The sequence below is a fragment of the Tasmannia lanceolata genome, unplaced genomic scaffold (genome assembly GCF_043159265.1).
Source record: "Tasmannia lanceolata isolate RefF3 unplaced genomic scaffold, GAP_Taslan_0.1 ptg000011l, whole genome shotgun sequence".
Taxonomy (NCBI): Eukaryota; Viridiplantae; Streptophyta; class Magnoliopsida; order Canellales; family Winteraceae; genus Tasmannia; species Tasmannia lanceolata.
In genome coordinates, this window is record NW_027518688.1 from 27,154,293 (window position 1) to 27,169,408 (window position 15,116).

A 15,116-nucleotide genomic window follows, 5' to 3' on the forward strand; every position below is an offset into this window, starting at 1 on the left:
ATCAAATCCACGTAAGATTTTTACCACTGGTTTTTCTTTTTATTTTTTATCATTTTTTAGAAATATCTCGTTGTTTTTCTCTTTTATGTGAGTAGAGTTAGGGGCTATTTGGATATGCGGATTTTAGAATCAGGTTTTTAGTTTGAAAACAGTGAAAAGAGGGTCCACAATCCATTTGCTGTATGCTGTCCATCCCGAGATTCCAAAAACCTTGTTTTCTTGCTTAAAATCTAAGAACCGCTGCCAGTACAGCATGCAACAGCTTCATCATAAACCATCTTTTACACTGTTTTCAACCTGAAAACTTGGATTCTAAAATCCACGTATCCAGATGGCCCCTTATTGTTGTATGTTTTCAACCGACAAACGTCAGGGTTTGTGTCGAAAATGTCAACATTTCGACATACTTTATATTTTTATCTAAAAAGTTGTATGTTTCGCATAAAACATTAACAAAATTCCAAAATTTTGGGTGAAATCTAGTATTTTACGGAGTCAAGTAGATTTTATTTCGGTTAGCAGCCAAAATAAAAAAATGTTGGCCGAATTTTGAAACTGCGGTTATGACTACTCTTTTTACACTCAATGGGGGTGGCCCTGGAAAGAAAAGGGGATGAAGAAATCATTTTTTGGTGAATTTTTATTTATCTGAATACCAATAATATGATGCAAAAATCCATTACTACAGTGCCGACATCAACCCTAGGATGACTTTAATGATTGAATTTCTTAATATCCTATGATTATCAGTTATTCAGAAACAATTGTCTGCCAATATCTATTATATTATAAGGGATTTGCTAGGGACCGTCACAGAAGGCATTTCTCGAACTGGCTGTTGCATGAGAAAGCAGCCACATAGGCTCACTTTTTGTCCTTTTCATTTAATTCATCCTATGTGGTTGCTCTCTCATGCAATAGCCATGCAATAGCCTGTCTGAGAAATGCCCGGCGATGGTCCCTATCAATTTCACATAAAGACATTTCACAGCTAACTTTTGCACGAGAGAAGAACCACATAGGCTCACTTTTCTGCAGATTTTGTCTTATTCATTTAATTCAAATGAGGCTGCCTCTCTCATGCAAAAGTCAGCTGAGAAATGGCTTTTCCGCAAAGTTGCTTAGCAAATCCCTACAATATAATTATTTAAGATTAGTTACACGAAATCGGCCTAGAATTAAAAAATTACCAACACATTATGACACAAATATGATTTTTTTTTTAAAATAGTAACATGTGAAAAACATTACGAGAATATTCAAGATATGCTCCTCGTGTAACAGGTTTTCCACAGCATGTCCTAATAATCCACAGAGAAAATAAAATAAAACAATTTACCCTTAGTCAAACAATATGTCAGTTCTTTTATTCCTTTGATTATTGCGATAAATAATGGGCGTCATAAATTCGCAACCCCTGTAGGATAATTGGCACCCCTGTAAAGGAGAGTAGGTGGCAGAGTTTTAACGCTTTTTAACCAACTTGTAGGGGAATTATTATTTAGAACACGATAAATTCGTGGCAGATGAAATAATAGTGCCCTAAATAAAAATTCGCGGGTGCGAATTTGTCGGGGCCCTGAATAATCTAACGTGGCAGATGAAATAATAGTGACACACCCTTTTGAAATAATAGCAGTACACCCTTTAAGCTGTTGGAGAAAGGCGTTATTTATCTTTTATACTTTAACACTCTCCTGCACGTATGGCCCACTTGGCAAACACACGGCACATGTGGTCCCACTTTGGGCCGACCATCGGATGTGGATTTTTACTATCCAGGAGGTTTGAGCTCGAGACTTTTGACTATGATACCATGCTTCTCCGTAAGCTTGAGCTGTCGGAGAAATGTGTTATTTAACTTTTATACTTTAACACTTTTCTAATTAGCTTTTAAAGGTGGTTACTTTTTTCAAAAGTGGAAAATAAAGAGTTACAGTGACATTATTGACACAAAGGAGTGGGAATCATTTTCTATTACAATACTGAAGATCAAGATACTGAAGAGGGTAAAAACAAATTGAGTTGTGGCATTATCAAAATATGGTAGTACGGATATCACCCCCTTGAAAGAAAGAAATGTCCAGAGTAATAATAAATTGTAAAAATTCTTTCAGGATGATCTCATTTTCGTAGAGGAATATATTCATTTATGTTGGTTTGGGCCCATTCATATTGTTGGGCATCTCAAATCCGTCCTGTTGCCCTATGTCCCACCCTAATCGGAGGAATCTAGACCATTGATCAAACATACTGAAAAGAACATTATAAAGATGTGTATTTGCATGACTCAAATCTTCTAATAGAGATTTCTGTCGGGCACTGGACCTGGAGTGGGTCATCCTGTGATGGTCCATCAGATAAACGGTCTTGATCAACCAATCGACCTAATAGACAGGATTTGGGCACAACATTTGGATCCGACTCGTGTCCATTGGATGCATATCCAAGGTATGAAACTCTTTCGGATCATGGATATGATCCAGACGCATCTACAAAATCCAACGGAGCATACGAAAGGAAGGTTATCAATGTGAATGGTTTGGATCAGTGGACAAGGGGGTCCGCCTTGTACTTTTACCATAATTATTTTTCTTTGAAAAAAACATTTCTTTTCCAAGGAAAATGAGCTAGCCAAACGCTCGAACTCAATTTTCATGGAATTCTTTTCTTGCATCCGAAATTTCTAACAAACCCGGCCCTGTCCCCCTGAATATAAAACGTGTCATTTTAGTAATTTTACGTTAAATAAGTGGTAATTGGAAAGGGTTTCGTCTCCTCTGTTTATAGCGATAATGACACCTGTTCCTTTTCAACAAACAACATGTGGTAAGTTGGCCTTTCTACTTCCCAAACTACAGAATTTCCTTTTTTACCCACGTAACTAGTGTGAGGAGGTCTGATTGTGCTAACTACATGCCACCAATCTCCCTGGGTTTATAACTTATAAGACCATTATTGGGAAAAGTTCACATTAATTACGCATTATTGGACCCGAGAATTAGATAATTGGTCTGATTTTTAGTAATTAGAGATCAATAGAAAGAGCAATCAAGTGGGTAGTTCGGAAAAATCAAATGTGGGACCCCTCATTTTGGGCCACATTTTATGACAGTAAAGTCACGCCTACCAAAGCATGAAGACTTGATTATTGGACTCGAATTTACTTATAATTTTAAGTCATGCTCCCCCACATTTTAGTCCCCCTTTGTTATGGATTTTGAGAGACCAGCCACCTTAGAAGAATTAAATGAATAAGACAAAATCTGTTTAAAAGTGAGCCCATGTGGCTGCTCTCTCATGCAGCAGTCGGCCTGCAAAATGGCTTCTGCAAGGGTCCTTAGCAAATCCCTAATTATAAGTCCGATAAGGCCTTATTATAGAAGGTGTTTTCTTTGGGGGGCAACTTTGGGTCGGGTCGGGTCGAGTTGAGCTTAATTGAAATCAAACAAGAGTCGGCCCCATTTTATGGTAAAAAGTCATCGTGAATATATAAATATTGACTCCGGTTTGTCTTTGACATAGGTATGTGAAAACAACCGGTTACTCCGAAAGCTTAAGCTGTTGGAGAAGGTGTTATTTATTCTTTTATACTTTAACAAGGTAGTGTCATTTAAAATGAAGGCCATAGGATGATAGAAGTGTTTAAATTATTTAAGAAAAAGATCCCGGTCCAAAAGATTTACGATTGAATGGCTAGAATGTTTTCTTGTAGGCCCTCTTTCTTTTGAAGTAAAAATGAGCAAAAAATTTGTTTTAAGTTTTATGTTTTTACGTCCATTTTTACGTCAAAAAAAACAGCCCTACTAATCTTCACTTCCCTGCTGTGTAAAGTAGAAAGGGTCCTAGATGAAGTTCAGATGATTAAATTATTAAAGAGTTTTTGAAGAGGTACTAATGTTGGCAACATAGTTAGGAAAACATGGTTAGGCAAAAAAACAGGACGGGAAAATACAGTATTGGTTAAAAAAAAATAGAAAAATGCGTTTAAAATTGTCATTTACAAAATATAGTAGGGTTAAAGTTGGAAAGCTGGCCAAAAAACTTGTTTAAAACGTTTAAAATACATTTTAAACATGTTTAATATGTTTCCCTAAAAAAAATTAGGGCGATTATTTTTTTGCACCCTTTAGGATAATGCGCCCCCCTTTTAACGTGATTTGACACATCAATTCACGTTAAAAGGGTGGGCGCATTATCCTACTGGGGGCGAAAAAATCATCTTCCAAAAAAAAGTGTAAAAGTTTTAAACGGAGTATTAAACGGCAAACCAATAAAATGCATTTTTTTGGAAAAAAAAATTGTTGTTCAAAATGGCATTTTGCTAACTATGGTTGGCACTACCGATGTTTTAATAATTGCACTAACTCATATTGTCTTTTATTATTTAGACGGCTGCAAAGGTTATTAAAGAAGAAAAGACAAGCTGAGTTTCTGAACTTATTAAGAGGAAGTGATATATTTGCCCCTTTTTCTTCCCAGGCTACCCCTTGTAATCTAAGTACATAAAACGTAAGTACAATAGGGGTGGCTCGGGGAAGAAAAGGGGACAAATATATCCATCCCTTTTTATTCATGTGCAGTGGTAAATTGACCCCCTAATATCTTAAATCGACCCCCAGTTCTCCCTCTCTAAGTAGTAAGCACTGCATTACATGGGGTTCGATTTATCATTGACCTTAATTAAAATATTGTAGTGCCAATATTAGTAAACCTTCTTCGCATCCCATTCGCTGTATTTAAGCCTCTTTCGAAATGACCAAAATACCCCTCAAATTTTCGAGAGCAGGCGCGGACCCAGGAATTTACACCTGGGGGGCCAGACTAGTTGTAAAAAAAATGCATGATACACACACACACACACACTTTCATAGAATAAAAAAGTTAAACCATAAATTTAAACTAATGAATTAAAACTATGATAGGACTTTCAATACACGAAGAATATGCTATAACTGCATGAATATGCGAACGTGTTAGCCAACTTTGATTGAAGCCGACAAAAGAAAACAAAAAAAGTAAACCTAAATCTTTCTATTTAAGCTGTGCCCGTCGACTTTTCATATCATAAAATTCATCTACGATCATATCTGTATTGAAACTCTCAGCGATTTCTTTTTCGATGTAGACCACCAAGCAATCTGCAAGAAATTCATCTTCCATCTTGTTACGAAGTCTTGTTTTAACAAGCTTCATAGCTGAAAATGCACGTTCTATAGTTGCAGTTGAAACTGGAAGAGTCAACACAAGACGTATCAATCTATCAATCAGATAATAGATCGCTGACTTTCCCGTTGCACTTAATCTCTGGCAAAGTTCAGAAATTGTGAAAATATTCTGAAAATCTGGATGCTGAAGTATATCAAGCTCATAATGCTGCAGTTGAAATCTCAAATGAATTTTTTCGTGCTCTTAGAAATCTTGAAAATAAAATTTCTCCACAAGATTACAAATATCTTCAATTTTAAAAGATTTATAAGCCTCCTTAGGATCAAGACAGAATTAAGAATAAGGACCTCTGTTGCTTGCTCATTAAATCTGCTATTTATCTCTTGCAATTGAGAGTCTATTGAAGCATTAAATATGTCAACCCGATAATGGTGCTTCATCGTAATGGGATCATGTGATTCACGTGACTGACCACGACCTGCTGTGTAAGGGGCACTCATATCAGGAATCTCAATCCTACGTCTTTCGCAAAATGATTTCGCATTCTCGAGTAAACTATTCCAGCCGTCTTCCCTCAACTTTTGAATGAGTAATTTTGTAGTTGAGACTAAGTGCAGAGCATTCAAAATGTCTTGTCAACGATTTTGCAAAGCATGGCAGAGAACATCAGTGATTCCCATGATTTCTTTCATCAAATGTAATATAAAAACAAATTTAAAAGATGTCATCACATCATAAGCGGTATCTGCATCACCACGTTGAGAAGAAGTGGCTCCTCCTCCATTAATGATATTTATAAGCACTGTGCAAGTAGCAGAAAACATCTTTAGTAAGCTGCAAATAGATCTATAATGGGATCCCCATCGAGTATCCACAGCTCGTTGCAAAGTGCCGATTTGATTAGCCCCTCTACCAGACTCAATCTCATCAATAGAAATCAAATATGCAATATCATCCGCTTGGTTAGACTGCAATTCATCATGACGTTTGCAGGAGGCACCGATAATATTAACAATGGAAGACAACTTTGAGAAAAAATGATGAATAGACATTACTTTTCTGGATGCTCCAACCAATGCTAATTGTAATTGGTGAGCTAGGCAATGCACATAATATGCATATGGGCAATCTTTAAGAAATAAGGCTTTTAAACCATTCCACTCACCACGCATATTACTAGCACCATCATATCCTTGACCTCGAATGTTTTGAATGTTGAGACTGTGACGAGAGAGAACATCACATATCTCCTTTTTAAGAGTCAATGTAGTAGTATCTCTAACATGCACTAGATCAAAAAATCATTCTCTAATAAAACCATCCTTATCAACAAATCTCAAAATAAGAGCCATTTGCTCTCTCATAGACTCATCTCTAGCTTCATAAAAAATAATGCAAAATTTTTCATCCCCAATTTCTTCACGAATTGCATTACGCACTTTACTTGAGAAAATATGCAATATTTCCTTTTGAATTTTAGGCGATGTGTATTTGGCAGTCTTTGGAGCATTTTCTAAGACAACCCCAGAAACTTTTTCATTATAATCTGTCAAAATCTTTATCATTTCAATAAAATTACCTTGAGTTTTTGAACTTAAGCTCTCATCATGACCTCTAAAAGCACATGCTTGAAATGTTAACCAACGAACGGTGTCTATGGAAGTCTTGAGTCGCAACCGGTTATTCTCAATCTCTTGTGATGTTTGTTTTTCTATCAGCTTTTCAATATGCTGCGATTGATTCAATAGATCATGACAAGCCTTCTCAGCAATTTTATGTGGTGAATTATGGTCTTTTTCAACATGACCTAAAAATGCACAATTCAATCCATTATTCACTTTTTTCCAATTTCGAAACCCTTCACTTGTAAACGCGCCTAATCCCGAGCGTCCTCCTGTTGGTTCCTTACAAAAAAGATAGCATGGAAGACAAAATGCAGCATCCTTTGAAGGGGAGTATGCTAACCAACAAAATTTTTTGAACCAAGAAGATTGAAATCAGCGAAGATGATTATCTGCTCCAGAAAGAGGATACTCTGAAAGTTGATATTGATATGTTCCAGCAATAAGATATGAACGACGAATTTCATCTCTTTGATTAACAGGATATTCCCACATTTGATGACGCAATCCTGGATCACGTTCAAAGGAAGTGGTATCAACCTCTTCATGATGGGTTCTTGGTAACTTAGAAGGACGTTGCTCAACATTTGACATGTCAGAATTTAATGGAGAAGGTGTGCTGACTTCTGAATCATTAACATTCTTTTTTTTGAAGAATGCATCGATAGTTTTTGGTTTGCTCATGATTCAACTTATAATTTTGAGGAGTGAATCTGGATTAATAAACAACCTGAAAATTTTATCTATCAATTAGTATATTTTTCAAGGATTTTATAAACCACTAATCTTATAAATAAGAAGATTGATAATAGGACATCTGGGCATGCATAAATATATAACGAAGTAATGATAACATAGAGGAGGCACACCTCAAGAGTCAAGATTGTGAGAAGTAGAGATAGAAATATAGATAGTGGAATCAATGTAAATGATGAGCTGACTTTGCACAATTATTAAATCATGGTAGTGCAAATATAAAACTTCTAAACGATCTAGGCATCTAGAGGACTCCTTTTATAACTCATAACTCATAACTCAACGTATCAACCCTTACACAAACTAAGTTTTCTTGTTTAAACATCTCAGTTTTCTTCATCTTCTTCTTTCTAGGTTTTCTTATTCTGAAAAAGGGGTATTTCTTGTTCTAATGACGAATATTTATGGCTAAGGGCATTTAAGATCCAGGTAATTGAATTCTCTAGAGAGGGAATTCTCTATGCCATTGCTTGAATTATACTGGATTCTCTATGGCTTAGGCCTAAGGGCATTTTTCTTATTTGTTGCTTAGGATTTTTCTTAATCAAAGTTCACTGTTTAATGCTGCGCAATGGTGTCACGGTGACCCATAAAATTTGGTAGAACATCTCCATTATCCCTCAATCACCACAGCCCTCTCAATTCTGAAAATTTTCTCCTTCTCGCTCTAAAAATACAGAAATCAGAAGAGGAAAGAACTCTAAAAAAAAACTAATCTCAATTGGCCCTCTGCCCCTCTCAAGTCTCAAATCTCTCCCCTTCTCCCTCTAAAAACAAAAATCAGAAGAGAAGAGCTGAAGAGGAAAGAACCCTAGCAAAACAAGAGCATACACATATATACCCTAAAAAGAATGAAATAAAAAGAACAAAAATAATAAAATTTTTTAGAAATACAGAGGGAAAAAGAAATGAATAATACTAACATTTTCTCCTTCTTCTTCTTCTTCCGCCCAACTGAACCAATTTTTTTGCACAAACCCTAACATAAAAGGAAAAGCCGAATAGGGGAGCAGAAGAATTTCCCAACAAATATATATGGAGTGGAGGTCTCTAAGAATTTGTTTAGAAATAGAGAGTATATAGAGGTCCCCTTAAATGGGGTGAATATTCACTTCCCTTTCCAATTCCAGAGAACTCTCCTAAAAAGGAAGCTTTCTACGGGAGTTTTTGTAACATAAGGAGATGGGGAATTGATATTTTCACCCCTTGGGATTTAAGTTGCGCCCCACCTTTTTTGGCAACTTTAACGCTTTTGACCCAAATCGTGAGTTTTTAAATCCCACGAGAAACTATAAAATAATAGTTATTTTAATGATTTTGCAAATCTTTGGGGGGGGCCGTGGCCCCCCAACGCTATACGTAGTTCCGCCCCTGTTTGAGAGTACGATATCCGAAGACGTGCATTTCCGAAGTCTTACCTAAAATGGAAGGCAATTTATAAACGAAAATGTTATCAGCACTACTGTATTTTGATGATGACACTTTACACTTTATCAAAAGTACGGTATGGACCACACCATAGGATGATCCAAACTAATGTTGAAAAAAACAGCCCTAGTGATCTTCACTTCCTTGCTGTGTGTAAAGTAGAAAGGGTCCTAGACGAAGTTCAGATGATTAAATTATTAAAGAGTTATTGAAGAGGTACTAATGTTGGCAACATAGTTAGGAAAACATGATTAGGCAAAAAAACAGGACGGGAAAATACAGTATTGGTTAAAAAAAATAGAAAAATGCGTTTAAAATTGTCATTTACAAAATATAGTAGGGTTAAAGTTGGAAAGTTGACCAAAAACTTGTTTAAAACGTTTAAAATACATTTTAAACATGTTTAATATGTTTCCCTAAAAAAAATTAGGGCGATTATTTTTTGCACCCTTTAGGACAATGCGCCCCCCTTTTAACGTGATTTGACACATCAATTCACGTTAAAAGGGTGGGCGCATTATCCTACTCGGGGCGAAAAAATCATCTTCCAAAAATTAGTGTAAAAGTTTTAAGCGAGTATTAAACGGCAAACCAATAAAATGCATTTTTTTGAAAAAAAAAATTGCTGTTTAAAATGGCATTTTGCTAACTATGGTTGGCACTACCTATGTTTTAATAATTGCACTAACTCATATTGTCTTTTATAATTTAGACAGCTGCAAAGGTTATTAAAGAAGAAAAGACAAGCTGAGTTTCTGAACTTATTAAAAGGAAAGATATATTTGCCCCTTTTTCTTCCCAGGCCACCCCTTGTAATCCAAGTACATAAAACGTAAGTACAATAGGTGGCCCGGGGAAGAAAAGGGGACAAATATATCCATTCCTTTTTATTCATGTGCAGTAGTAAATCGACCCCCTAATATCTTAAATCGACCCCAGTTCTCCCTCTCTAAAGTAGTAAGCACTGCATTATACGGGGGTCGATTTATCATTGCCTTGAATTAAAACATGGTAGTGCCAATATCAGTAAGCCTTCTTACCATTTCATTCGCTGTATTTAAGCCTCTTTAGAAACGACCAAAATACCCCTCAAATTTTCGAGAGTACGATATCCATCCGAAGACGTAGCATTTCCGAAGTCTTACCTAAAATGGAAGGCAATTTATAAGGGAAAATGTTATCAGCACTACTGTATTTTAATGATGACACTTTACACTTTATTAAAAGTACGGTATGACCCACACCATAGGATGATCCAAACCGTCCATTAGATGGGCCACTGCCTAAATAGGTTGTGCCCTAAAAATCATTTCCATAGGTTGACCCTCTGATCTGAATGTTAGAGGGTTGATCCTAGCCTTCTATAGATCGGAAGGTTAGGATCAACCTATGAAAATTACTTTTGGGGGACAACCTATTTAGGCTGTCGCTCATCTAATGGACGGTTTAGATCATCCTATAGTGTGGGACATACCGTATTTTTAACAAAGTGAGGAGTGCGATCATCAAAATACAGTAGTAGTGCTGATAACATTTCCCCTTATAAGATAGACATTAATGAGTAGACCTTTTGACGCAAGAGTAGGACGACAGCAATTAGAAAAAGGAGAGAAAAAATATCCCCATCCCATTCTCCCCGTCAAATCAAATTCGCAAAACAGTGAAAATAGTGAAAATAACCTTGAAAATCTGTGTCAATTTCGTAATTCAAAACAACCCAAGTGTCAATTTCGTAAAACTATGCATCATATTTTTCCTATATCCGTGGCCACAGGATAACTAGACGTGGGTCCCACTACCCCCATGTGCCCTCCTTCCTGTCTCCACCCGCTCCTGCTCCTCAATCATTTGAGCCCTCTCTCTCTCTCTTTCTCTCTCTCTCTCTCCCTCTGTTTTTCGCGCGTATACACCATTGATTCGATGACTAATCCAGACGGCGAGAGTAACGGAGCACTAACGGTGGTAACGGACCCGCAACGGCAGGCCTTAACGGTGAAGAAGCCACCGGCAAAGGACCGTCACAGTAAAGTAGACGGAAGGGGCCGGAGAGTACGGATGCCGATTATATGTGCGGCTAGGGTTTTCCAATTGACAAGAGAATTGGGGCACAAATCGGATGGTCAGACGATAGAGTGGCTCCTCCGCCAAGCTGAGCCGTCGATCATAGCCGCCACCGGGACCGGCACCACTCCGGCCAGTTTCTCCGCCCTCGCCGTATCCGTCCGCGGATCCTCCTGCTCCTCCACCATCGCCTCCCTCGACCAGTCGCCGGCACCGGCGCCGGCACCGGCGACTCTCACGGCTCCATTCATACTCGGAAAGCGGCTTCGGACGGATGATGATTATGGCGCGAAGGAGGACTATAGTGGGCTTGGTGGGCTTGGGGTTGGGATTGGTGGGCCTGCTACCGGATTCTGGGCTGTACCGGCCCGGCAGGATTTCGGACAGGTGTGGAGCTTTGCGGCGACGCCGGAGATTGTTATGCCTCCGGGGGGGCGGTTTGTGCCGGCGATTGGGGAGGCGTCGGCGGCTAGGGTTGGGAATTATCTGCCGCTGGCGCAAGGGCATCTGAATTTGTTTGCGTCTCTGTCGGGATCATCGCCGGCCGGGGGTTCTGGAACGAGAGAGGACGAGAATCGTTGATGATGGATGGTTGGGTTGTGTTTTTAGGGTTTGGGTAAGGGTTTTAGTTTCAAGATTGGAGAATTAGGGTTTGTGGATTTGGGTGTATTAATTAGTCTTGTGTAGTCCATTTGTCCATTTCTCTTCTTTTTTTTTGGTGAAAATTAGTTTTTGTGGATTGGGGAAAGTAGGATTTATGGGGAATTCAGATGGGTTATCTCTGGTGGGGTTTAAGATGGGAGAATTAGGGTTTTTGCTATTTGGGAATTTGGATTAGTGGGTTTGGATGAATTCTCTGTTTTGCTCTGAAAATGCAGTTAAATTGATGTTATTGTCATGATGACAAATAGGGTTTTTCAGGCAATTGGGTTTGTGGTGGGTTCAGGAAGAGCTCATGAAAGACTATAAGTATCCAAATTCTGTGTGTTGCTTGCAAAAAAGCTCTTGTTGTGGCTCTCATGGTGGAAAGCTTAAGGCTTTTCTGTGGTTTGGTGGTAAATGAAGACTGGTTTAACTTAATCCCTAATCCTCCTGGTTTATGTGAAGAAGTTGTTTATTGTGGGGGTTATGTAGGGAAATTAGGCTTTCCTGGGTGGTTGTGGCCAGAGCTTGTGAATTAAGGTCTGAAGTTGTAGCTGAAATTCCCTATATTTGTGAGGACTACTAAGGCAATCATGATTGAAAGTTCAGTTCACAAACTGCTTTTTTTGGGAAATCATGAGTTAAAACTAAAAGTAAGAGTTTTCAAGTCATGATGTTTAGGGAAAGGGTCTTGGTGGGTCTGGAATTGTGACTGTTGCTGAAGTCTCTTTCTCTCCTCTGTGTTGGCGTGGAGAATTTAAAGAAGGTTGCTAAAAAAGTCGTCAAGACTGTAAGTTCTCTATATTTAGTTGCATCTGTATTTTAGCCATTTTTCCTGGATTTATTAGCATCAAAATAATGGGGTATTCTGTATTTAATGGATTGTTTGGTCTGTCTGGAGTGTGAATAAAAGTGTTGCTATTTTTGTTGGTAAAGTTTCACTCTTGTCTTACTGGCTTTTGGTGTTAGGTAAATATGAATATATCCCGTCACCATTTTCCTCTATTTGCAGTGCTTAATCAGTGGGTGTGCATTAAAATTTTTTTTTTTTCTAAAATGAATTGTTGCATTTGGTGTGCTGTATCAGAAGCTCTGATGACTCTGTATTAACGATGAAAATCTGCTGTTAATGAGCCCAATATTCTGTTTTTTGAAACTAGCGATACTGAGATTACTTGGAATCTCCCTTCTTAGGTAGCATATGTAGTCTATACTCTATAATATGGGCCATATGTATCAGTTGTCAATCAAGACATACTGTGTTGGCTGCTCACCCATATAATACTGAAATGCCCTGTAACAACTGTTTTAAAATGGGAATGCGGGTCAAAATGCGGCCAAAGGATGTCCTAGTCAACTCTGCACATTCTGATCGAGTACTCGGTTGCTGCGGCTGACTACTCAGTTGATGCGGTCAAAACTTGGGAGCGTCAAAGGAGTTTTGATTGACTTTGTGAGACAACACATATACTTGGACAAGAATGCGGCCAAGGTAAAAGGGAGTCAACTTGGGGAGTCCATGATAGCGTGGGGGAGTTTTGAAACCATGTTTGTAACATCCGATGCTAAAAATGTGTTCCTGTTGATCCTCATTTCCTTCAGAGCTTAGTACAATACCTACTTTTCTAGTTGTTATGATGGAATGATATAGTTCTTGATCTTTAGAGGGACTAGGTGAAGTTGAGGTAGTGTAAGATGAACTCAGAAGCTGATAGTTTGGCTAAACCGGGACTTGATCTCCAGGAATGGAGGAAACACCAATTATCAGTTATCTGGCTGTAAGCAACTCAATGAGTTCTTATTATAGAGTTTGCCTCTTCATCATCCAACTGTCATAGTTAAAGAACTCAAAGTTGGATTGGGACTAATGATATTCCTAGTTTGAGTCAAAACTATCCATGTTGTGAATTTAACTGCATTTGGTCTTTTGAGTTTTTCAAACATTCAAGATATTTGAGTGTTAAATCAAGTTTTTTAAGTTTTAAGAAAACATGAGTTAACTCGCCGACTTTGGTTAACTTATTTGAAGTACATACATAGATAGGTGTCTTACTCTGTTACATCAATATAAGCTCCATACAGGATTATTGTAGTTGCAGTTCTGTTATTTCTTTTTGTTACAATAACGGTACTTTATATACATAGGCTTAGTTTGTGATTAATTTGAAAATTTTAATTGAGTTACAATTGTGTACTTTCCACAGCCTTTTCAAATATAGATTATTATTATTACATATCTAAATTTTGTTTGTGTTGCACGATTTTTAATGTCCCACCCAACTCATTTTTCTTGGTGAAGATCCTTCCTTGTATAGTTGAATCTCTCTAAATAAATAGCGCTGGAACTGGCCTTCGACCATTAACTGAGGGAGCTTATAATTACAAAATTCCAAAATAGCATGAAATACTAAAGGCAGACAGGTAATGGGAAATTTTAAGAGCTAGAAGCTGTCAATCCTGAGGGCATTAAAGATGACAGCGAAGAACTTCTAAAACTGAAAACAAACTGAGTAAGGTAAGCTTACTTTATGTGAGTTTTTTTTTCATATGTGCAACAGGTAAACAACCGATAGAAGACTGTTAGGAAGAATAAAGTAATGTCCTTTGTTTAGGACATAAACCTAAGGGGCTGCTAGAGAGCTCACCAGATGGTCATTTGGATAGTTACTAGTACTATTTACTAGGAAAATTTGTATAAGGTAATATTAAATTAGTTATTTCTTTTTTAACAAAGTTCTTATAGTATTAAATTATTTTTTGGGTGATGATATATTCGCACCCCCCTATAGGATAATTCGCACCCCTTTAAAGGAGGCTATGTGGCAGACTTTAATGCTTTTTAACGTCAATTCACATTAAAGGGGTGCGAATTATCCTACAGAGGGTGCGAATTTATCATTGCCCTATTTTTTTTATTTTTTATTTTTATATAAAGGTATGTTTTTTTAGAACTGACACAAGAGCTTCAAAAGGGGGCAAGAGATTAAGCCACATGAAATTTGACTGAAAAATCTGCCACCTCATTTGCGCTATAGAGGGTATATCAAAACACGAACAGATGATGGAAACGAAAAATGAGATCCCTGATTTAATTAATTGTAAATAAATTAATTATTTATTAAGACTTTAAAACTCGGGTAAAGGTTATTAGTTTAACACCGAAGCCCATTTTGGAACTGTTTTTTTTTTTTTTTGTGACCTTGGTTCAAAATGGATTTAGTTAGTAATAGGCTTGAGTTTGCTAATGAGCATGTGAACTACAATAGCAGGAGGTTTGTCTTTGGATCTTACCATATGTCCAGTTAAAGAAAGCTTAGGTTGGTTCTTCACTGCATAGGCTTATCTCCGTAGAAACTATTATCAATCAGATTTTTTTTTTCCTTCATACGTTTCACTTTTAATATTTTAATTCATTTGCATGGATACGTCGGCCCCGAT

General features: G+C 37.4%; 1 protein-coding gene and 1 pseudogene across 1 annotated transcript; one reads left to right on the forward strand and one right to left on the reverse strand.

The window, feature by feature from the left end:
* Nucleotides 1-5,034: 5,034 nt before the first annotated feature.
* On the reverse strand, nucleotides 5,035-7,475 carry LOC143886100 (uncharacterized; annotated as a pseudogene).
* Nucleotides 7,476-10,811: 3,336 nt separating this feature from the next.
* On the forward strand, nucleotides 10,812-12,613 carry LOC143886866 (TCP family transcription factor). Its single transcript, XM_077391026.1, has one exon. It carries the CDS (start codon nucleotides 10,896-10,898, stop codon nucleotides 11,616-11,618), a length of 723 nt encoding a protein of 240 aa, XP_077247141.1. The 5' UTR covers nucleotides 10,812-10,895; the 3' UTR covers nucleotides 11,619-12,613.
* The last annotated feature ends 2,503 nt before the right edge of the window (nucleotides 12,614-15,116 follow it).

What these genes read in the sequence shown, in the direction of transcription:
- LOC143886866 (XM_077391026.1), top strand. Translation starts at nt 10,896, where the DNA reads ATGACTAATCCAGACGGCGAGAGTAACGGAGCACTAACGGTGGTAACG.